Source organism: Stegodyphus dumicola, chromosome X2 (assembly GCF_044657685.1).
Source record: "Stegodyphus dumicola isolate Sdum_Otavi_A_Nest chromosome X2, ASM4465768v1".
NCBI lineage: Eukaryota > Metazoa > Arthropoda > Arachnida > Araneae > Eresidae > Stegodyphus > Stegodyphus dumicola.
Window position 1 is genome coordinate 56,761,356 of NC_140781.1, and position 9,689 is coordinate 56,771,044.

Sequence of the window (9,689 nt, forward strand, 5' to 3'; positions counted from 1 at the left end):
TATGTTGTAGGAATAAACGTTAGAAAAAACTAAGAGATAATGTACTTTTTTATTAGTTAATTAACTGCTATTTCTGTCAATTTTACTTTAAAGAAGAAAAAATTGCTTTTATAATGTGACAATACGCAACATTACAGTTTTTTTTCCTTCAATAGTGATACTTCAACCTTGACTGCTGAAACTTACTCAACCAGGGGCGTAGCTAGAGGGGGGCATCTGTCCCCGGGCGCGGAATCCAAGGGGCGCCAAACTGATGTTATGACATTTTAGAATTAAATGTTTACCATCCTTGACAAGCAGTAAGGGGCACGAAATCTTCGGTTGTCCCTGGGCGCTGAAAACCCTAGCTATGACTCTGTAGTCAACCTCGTTTCAAAAATGTGAAATTAACATTTTTTCCATAAAATTTCTTCAGAAAATAGTAACAACAACTGAGTCAACATAAAAAATATCCAACAACTGATTAATTTGCAAGCAGTGGTTGATTTATTAATTATTACGGACTTTTTATTCTGTAAGTGAAGAGCACACTAGCAAACGGAGGTATAAAGAGCCGAGCAGTAAAATTGCTGAACACTGGTAATTCGATCCAGGTTCAAATTCAAGCAGACGGGTTGGTTGTTGGGAAGCTTAGTTGTTATCTCTGGGTAAACGTGAGTATGAATGAATTTTCTTTGAACGAATATTGAACGCATCTTTCTCTGTAGACAGACAACCCTCACATGCTTTGCCGTAATCTAAATAACCTAATGCAGTAGGCAAAGCAAAAATACACTGGCTTTTTAAAAGAGCAACGAACAGCATTGAAATAGCATTTTCCAACAAAACTTTAAAACAATAAAAATCTTCAGTGGTTAATAAATGGTTTTTTAAAACCAAATGAATTTTTATGCTTTTAATTTGCTGTTGGCATAGGCAATGTCGTTGAAAGTTTTATGGCATCTATTTTGCGTAAATTTTGCTTTTGTTTCAGTTTTATCTGCCAGAGTTTAGACACTTCAGTTTTGTTTCAAAAGTATCGGGAATCGACTTAGAGAAATGCAACAATGCTATTTAAAGGATATACAGTTTTGGAACATCTCTGCATCATACTCTGTTTGACTGTTTGAATGCATTCTATTTAGAGCATTTCGAAATTTATATCTGTGATTGAAAGACCATGTAAATACATATTCATGTTACTTTAAAATCAAGCCGAGGAAAAAACTTAACATTGGCCTAGATTTTATTGATGACATTTTACAGCAATAAATTTTAATCACGTCAATCCAACGTTATTTTCATGATGATTTTATAAATAATGTTGACGTGTGTCGCTTTCATATATCATACCTTCTTAATTTCCCTTTCGATTTCATTTCCCCGAGATACGACAGGACTTGGCCAAGGAAATTCCATGTGTCTCAGATTTTGATTAATGGTATCTGCCGTCAGATACCCTCCTGCGAAATCCATCAGATACTTGCTATTGATGAAAAAAGGTTCTGAAATGAAAAGATATAATTCAAAATTAAGAAGTTCCGATTCATGTACATTAACATAATGATACCTTTTCTTACTTTACTTAAGATTTACTTAAGATTTATTACAACACAGTACAATTTAACACTACAACTAAATACATAATTAGCTTTATCATTCCCTTGAAATTAAAAGGCACTTGGAAACGTTTGTTGTATTTAATCCATTTAATTTTAGAATAATGCATTCATTGAGTGGCTTTTGTGCCTAGACAATAAAATTTTAGGTACATAAAAGTGTGCAGAAAATGCTCAACTAAGTCAGGTCTTGAAAAAATAATCAATCGTGCATCCTTTTGAAAGAACTTTATACATTTATAAAGAATATTATGTGTACGAGGCTTTGTTGAAGGTAAAGGACTTAAGCTTATCTTTTTCATTGTAGTCTAATTACCAGAATCTAATTTTCTGTAGTGAGGCAATGGGTTTTCTGAAAATTATAGTATCTGTAGTGAAAATCTGTAGTGAGGCAATGGGTGTATTATGTATAGAACTCAGATAGAAGAAGCAGATTCAATTAGTTCTGAATGCTCATATTTAGAGGGAAAAGAATTAAAAGGAATAACCACGTCAGCTAAATTTATGTGAAAGTACAATAATTTCGAAAATAATGTAGTGTTAAATATTTAGCAATATGATGTACTGTAAGGACTTGCACATTAATGGGCTGGCTGCATGGGTGTTTTCGTGGTTTTCCCCATGTGTAACGTGTATACGAGTCAGTTTCCCGTGGAAAGTCCTCCACATCCCTCCCCTTAGGCAGATAGCCCTCGAGGCTTTGCCGTAATTAAATAACCTAACCTAACCTAACCTTGATTATGGCAAAGGACTAAGAGGAGGGATGACTTCGGGAGGACGCCCTAAGGGAAACTGGCTCGTAGACGCATTATACATGGAGAAAACCACGAAAACGCCAATGTAACCAGCCCTTTCGCCGCCATTCGAACCCCGTACAGAACTACCAACGTTTAGCGACTTAACCGCGCGGGCGCTGTAGGCTTGTGAATTCCGGAAATTTATCATGGAAGATATTTAATAAATATGATATGACGCTTCCTAGCACTTTCTGCTTCTATTTCTATGTCTGGCCGACTTCCAACTTTCTAATAACTCTTTGGTAGTAAATCATTATAAATTATGTTGTTAAGAATTATCGGACACGAGAACGTCGAAAAAAGAAAGTCACAATAAACACGCAAAATAAGAAGAATGCTCGAAAACTTTCGTTTTCATACCGGTTCCTGATTTACGCATTTTATCATATCACATAACTCTTATTTTGTATGGATATGCAATATTCTGCCAACTCCCACAAATATAACTTGAATATTCCATATTTCGAAATGATAAAAATATGTATTGCTGGATAATTTAGCCCAAATCACATGTCTTGGAAATATTTTAAGCAATGCATTTAATAAAACCCAGTTTATTTTGTAGAGAATAGAAAAGTAAGATGCCACTCTTACTGGAATTTGATATAAACATTTACTTTTGCACATTTATAATTCAGAAAATTTAGTCTCAGAAGCCGTTTTAAAACTATGCTTGTAATTGCAATGAATTGACTAATATTTTATATTGGAGATAGTGGATATTATCTACATGATAAAATTCATATCAAAAGATCGAAATCTGGCTGAAGTTTTAAAGGTAAACGACAGTTATATAAAATTTACCATGATTTAAAAGAAATGTGAAAAATCTACTTTTTTATGCATAGTTTAAGTACTCGTATCCTAATATACCTTGTTTTCTTTCGTCGAAATTATTTGTAATAGCATGCTAACAATATACGTAATGTGGAAAATAATTGTGTTTATTCAACTTACATGATCCTACTTGTACATGCCTCTTCATGCATTTATTTAAATTTGCTAATTTGTTGCAAAAACTGAATTTATATCATTAAATGTTTAATTACTAGCTTAAAAAGAAGCTTGTTTTTACATTTTCTAATTGTTGTTATGTAAAGACTTACCTTGATGATGAACTTACTAGCGATTACAGAAGGAGAATCCGTCATCGGACTCGAAAACAACTATTTTTATTATGCGCTGCTGACTCACCTCTCCATGTTATAAATAGAGTGGCAGACGGTAGTTTGTCTGGGTGAAAGAGGAAAAGAAACTTTAAATCTTATTTCAATGCAGAGCTATGAATTAAAAGATATTCGAGACTGAGCTAATTAATATGCAATAGAAAATTATCCTATAGTACATTCCAAGATAGCTTCACTGTAATATTTTACAATATAGCCCAAACATTCTTTATCAGTTCAATCTTTAAGAAAGAATTTTAGATGATCAAAATTCAGCAGACGATAAATCTTAAGATTTATTACAACATAGTACAATTTAACACTACAACTAAATACATAATTAGCTTTATCATTCCCTTGAAATTAAAAGGCACTTGGAAACGTTTGTTGTATTTAATCCATTTAATTTTAGAATAATGCATTCATTGAGTGGCTTTTGTGCCTAGACAATAAAATTTTAGGTACATAAAAGTGTGCAGAAAATGCTCAACTAAGTCAGGTCTTGAAAAAATAATCAATCGTGCATCCTTTTGAAAGAACTTTATACATTTATAAAGAATATTATGTGTACGAGGCTTTGTTGAAGGTAAAGGACTTAAGCTTATCTTTTTCATTGTAGTCTAATTACCAGAATCTAATTTTCTGTAGTGAGGCAATGGGTTTTCTGAAAAGAGTTTTTTGTGGCTTGATCTGATATTAACATTTTCATTTCTCTTGACATCAGATATATTTGTTTTCACGTTGAATTATACAATCTCTTTAAAAATTGCTTTCCATGTTTCAAACCAGATAAAAACGTAGTTACTTCTAAGTACACTATGCTACAATTTTACGCATATTTATACCTTCAAGACCGGATAACTATGGCCGAACGTTTTGGCTTAGTATAGACCTGAAAACGATGTACTTGTTCAGTGCTAAGTACAAACGTAGGTTATCTTAACATGGCAAAAAACACAAGGGCAGGCAATCATTCGTGGAGAAATTTCTAAGGCAAACTGGATCGTATTTACGTTACGCATGTGTAAAACCCCGAAATCCATTCAGCTATTTCATTCGTCTGGGATCGAGCTCAGGTGGAACTCTTAGTATTCAGCGGTCTTAACCACTCGCTCATTCATTGGTATAACAAAGTAAATAGGAAAAACGATTTCTGCAACAGAGAACTATCAAATCATACTGTTATACGATTGAGGAGCCATTCGTAAAGAATGGAATAAATATCGCTGTTAACAACTTTTTCACATCAACTTATCTAGCTCAACATCTATAAACTATAACAAGTTTGGTAGGAACTATTACGAAGTAAAGGACAGAATTTCATAATCAATTAAAAATTCTTGAAATATATTCATATCCATAAAAAATTCTTGCAATTCAACTATATCAAACCATAATTTTAGAACATAAAGAGACGGGTGTTTTTTGATGCAGTATTAAAGAAAGAGAAAAATGTTCTACATATACGCTTCATACTGCAACTGACATTAATGATAAGAAAACTCATATTGCTTTCAAATTGTAAGATAAAATAAATTCGTTTAGTTGTAAGGATTATGTTAATTTATCTAACAGTTAAATTTTGAGTTAAAGTTACTGTCGTATCTTTTCTGAATTTCAAACTTCCGGCCAGAACGTAGTTTCAGAATCGCATTTGAATGCAAATGAGGGGAAGTATTTAACTCTGAAGTTCTACTGACTTCGTTAGAGAAAACCAGTGATTCTGACTAGCGCGCATTCGCCTTTTTAGGCAACTCTCTCTTAAGCTATTACTACGCTCAACCGTACTTTAGGCCCTTGATAGCTTCGTCGTTAATTAGCGTTAATGGGCCAACTCTGTTAGAATCTTCATAGCTTCGGCTATATCTTTTTAGTTAAGATTAGTTAATTTCTTAGTTCCTGAGTTCAAGCCCGAGTGGGGGCTTTATTTTAAATCTCCAAGAAGGAGTTCTGTGAAATTAATTTGGAATAATAAAAGGTATTTAACCCAAGTTTTATTTTCTGTCTTACGAACTCAAGCGATTATTCGCTTACCAGTTCTTAAGATTCTTCAACAACTTAAAAGTACACAGGTCTGAATCTTTCATAGTGTCAGGAAATATTACATGAAGGTGCCTTTTAGAAGATGGCAAAGTTGTACGCTTAATACTATATTAAACTGAGCAATAATAAGGGGCGGATAATTTGGAGGGGAGGAAGTAAAAGTCATAAATAAATACGCCGTGAAGGGTTCTTCAGCAATTAACCTAAAACATGTAAAAAAAATGCATAAAAATCTCACAAATACATAACATAGCCGTGCAGGGCTCAGCAGACTTTTGGCATGAATAAAACACCTTATAATGATCTTAAGGCTTTTTCTGGCTAATTAAGTACCTCTGCCAATCACTCAACCTCAGACGTCACCTTTACTATGATATTAAGTTATCGCCCCTGACTGTGGGCGTACTCAAAATGTTATGTATCAAATCAAAATTTTCGAACATAAAGAGACAGAATGAAGAATTCAACTCAACATCATTTTCTCACTACTTGTGAGTTAAAATAATGCAAACATAAAATTTAATTATCCTTGACATACAGCTACTAGCTAGAAAATAGAAAAATTTTAACTGGCTCCAGCTCGAAGCTACAAATAGCAGCTACATCAGACTACCTAACTCTTTACCAAAACTGGTGCCTAATGTCTGGCGATCACTTTTAATTTAACAGCGGCATCTGCCTTGAGTCAAGATGGCGGCCATAGCAACAGTCAAACATTATCCTATAAATACCTCTTATACTACTTCCTCTCAATTTAAATTACACCCCTTTCCATAAAATCTGTATAAAATTCCAGAGTGAAAACGATAACGTAACAAAAGGAGACATACAGGTAAGACTTAAAAAAAAAATTGTATCTTTTAGTTCAACTTAAATGAAATGTCTCAAACTAAATGCAGGAAATGTGAACTAAGACTTTGCAATAGAAACTCGACAGTTAAGGTTTGTGCGCTTAATAAAAAGAAAATGGTGCATGGGAAATAAGTCTCCAAATCGATTATACCTGAAAACCTGCACTAAAATCATCAGAATATAAATTTTCGATAAGCAAACACAAATTTATGACATTTTCTCATCTTGTATCACAATCAAGCTAAATTGCAGTTTCAAAGAAAAACTTATTTTAATAATAATAATAACTAAGTTACTAAAAGTTTTTATAATAACAATTTTATTTCAACTTTATATTATTAATTTGCATTTAAGTGGTTATTTTATTCATCATTATCTGTTTGATTGTAGAGTACGATCCCATATCACCCTTGGAGCCGTAAACACAGTCAGACGACTTATCTCGCTGTCTTAACCTCTAACTAGAATAATACAAACTCAAATGGAGGTTTAAAATAAACTCTTTTATTTACTGACAGTTAATAACCTAAGCAACACCACCAAATCCTTGGCAGCATCGAAAAAATCAGAACAAATGAATTAATTATTAAAGCAAAATTAAACGGAAAGTAAAGAGCATCTTCTAAACTTAGGTTCAAACCCTCAATCTTGTGACGAAAACAATAACAGCTAGCAAAGCTAAAGCCGATTTAAGTAATTTAGTTGTCGGAGGAAATAATAGAGTGAAAGTAAAACGATGGTTGTCAAAGGTTCCCTTTCAAAACTCAAGGACTCTGCGCCCTAAATATATGAACTAATTTATATCCCGGTGGAAGACTACGAAAGTACTGCAAGAAAGTACGAAAAAATAATAAGGTAACTGGTTAAATAACAGAAAATACAGCAATAGTATTCATAACTATAATTCGCTTTAGACTTGAAATAACTATGTTCGACGTTCTAGGAAGATGCATGATAGTGAGTTTTTCGAGTTAAAATAAAAAATTTAAAAAAAAATTAGAACTCGATCTTAACACTAAAAGAACATTTTGTTGAAAACATTTTTTTTAATATTTAAAAAAGGTTTTGAATGCAAAAGTGTACATATATAAATAATTTTTGTGGTAATTTTAAAATGTTTTAGGATTGTTTAAACTTTCATCAACATTTTTTAACTTTTAAATTTGATTTGAGTTTTACATTCACTTTTTATTTGTCAGTTTTCTTGTTTAGTATTTCACACTTCTTGTATTTAAACTTTTTGTAAAACGATTTATTTTTACATAGTGTTAAAAAATTTTAATCGGAAACCACAGTATCACATTTGCTTTTAAGAAATAGCAGGAAGAATTTATTTTTACATCATTAATTTATATTGCATATACAAGCTTACCTTTTCGCACACGAGACCAGATGCCCAGCGCAACATTTCAATGCAGAGTACTGCTTCAGGATATGTCTCGGAAAATGTCCAGCATTCTGAAAATTTTCCCGGATTTCGTAAATATAATCGACGTGAATTTTGTAAGTGCTCTTAGTCGTCATGAGATATTTTTGTGGAATTAGAAATTTATTCAATAATCAAATAGTCATGTTATTTAGCTAAACATTTTAGGAAATTCGCGGGGTCTACCAAAAGTTTAGTTTGTGAAAGAATTTCTGGCTTTCTCTTCCAGCTGTATTTTCATGCTTAAAATAGCGAGAGAAGTTAAATCATCTGAAGAATTATAAAGAAACTATCGGGTCAGTTGCATTCTGCAATGTCAAAATGCCCATTATTAGCGAAGGATTTATGTCACTTTATTCACTGAAATCTTTTCATAATTTTACCCTCCCCTAATTACAGCGTTTAATAATCGTGCTTATCGAAACAGAAAAAAAAAGCACTCCAAAGTAAAATATAAAATTAGCAAAGCAACAACCTTGAATTTGGTGTAGATTTAGTCAAAATATCAATCGATTTCGAGAGCAAACAGTGTAAAGTACACTAAAGGGAAGGGACTCCCAGACCTAGGCTATTTTAAGCCCTTAAGACGGTTATTTGATGTCCCAATCTCTAGACGAGATCCAAGGAGGCATAACCTCCCCGGTAAACCCAGGGGGACAAAATTTCACACAGTCAAAGTTTAGAGTATACAAGTCAGTGGCGACCGGCAAGCACTCACCTGCAAAGAAAATGAAGTTAGGTCAAAAGCTGTCCTCCGGTATTGATCAAGGGGAGACAAACCCTTAGGTCAACTTTCGATATCTGCCGCCCAGACGTTATAGTGGTTAGGGAAGCCTGACTACGATACCAAAGGGCCTGGGTTCGAATCCCGGAGAAGGCATGGTTGTAACTGTCCGTCCCTTCATAGGAGGCGATGGTGGCCCACCTATTAGGTGCCTCCATAATAAAGAGACCACCATATCTGGCCTTGTATAGATTAATGGACTGTGTTACAATGTAACTATTCACAATCTGCCACTGGAAAAAAAACTTTCGATATCTAACCATACAAAGTCCCCACAACTAAGGGGCAGACAAGACAGTATCAGTACGGTCTCTGAAAACGATGGTTCTAAATCACTGTGAAAACTTATTATGTATCCTAGGAGCCGAGTCTGTCTAGGTACAGGTACTAGCCAGAACGATGAAAAGAATCAAAATCAAAATTGCAATTACACTTATCGCCCGAAGGCGAAAAATAAAGTTCGTGACAGAGGTCAGTCTTTAAATGATTGGGAAAAAGTGAAAGACAGCGTATGCAGAAGCAGAGATAATTTTTAAGTAGAAATGTCCATGCAAAAGAAGAATCTTTTAAAAGGGCAGTCGCGGAGATAATACCTGGAATCTAAAATTTGCAGTCGACGTCGCTGCCCCGGACCGTACCGTAGAGGATTCTTGTTTCGTAATTATTCATTCAAAAAGGTGAAGTTCATCGTCACGTGATTTTTACTCCGAATCGGCAAAGGCGATTAGCATCTTTGCGGCTTCGAATCCTGCTCTTAACTTTTCTAGAGTTTTTACAGCTTGTATGATGGAAATATGCGTTATGAAGTTTTCTAGCAGATGATGGTTTTTATCATCGAAACTTCACTTGATTGCTTCATCAAACGAGATAGAGGGTTTCGAGATTTTGTGTAGAAATTTCTTAACAGATCCTTTAATGCAATATGTGGAGAAATAGTAACATAATAAATCCTTTGCTATGACTATGTCCCAGCAACTGATTGACGTCGAAATCAGTACAATCTGTCTATCAGGAGAAACAACT

At 33.8% G+C, this 9,689-nt stretch overlaps 1 protein-coding gene across 3 annotated transcripts in view; it reads right to left on the bottom strand.

The window, feature by feature from the left end:
- Positions 1–3,596, bottom strand: part of LOC118198631 (alanine aminotransferase 2-like) — a 77,824-nt gene extending 74,228 nt beyond the window's left edge. For 2 of the 3 annotated variants that reach the window (XM_085808882.1, XM_085808881.1), the window contains exons 1-2: positions 3,502–3,595; positions 1,333–1,484 (exon numbers count right to left, since the gene is read on the bottom strand). In XM_085808882.1, the coding sequence (XP_085665008.1) occupies positions 1,333–1,455 (123 nt within the window). In that variant the 5' untranslated portion in view covers positions 1,456–1,484; positions 3,502–3,595. Of the gene's footprint in view, positions 1–1,332; positions 1,485–3,501 lie in introns of all 3 variants that reach the window. The other variant, XM_085808883.1, reaches the window with a different exon arrangement.
- Between the last annotated feature and the right edge of the window lie 6,093 nt (positions 3,597–9,689).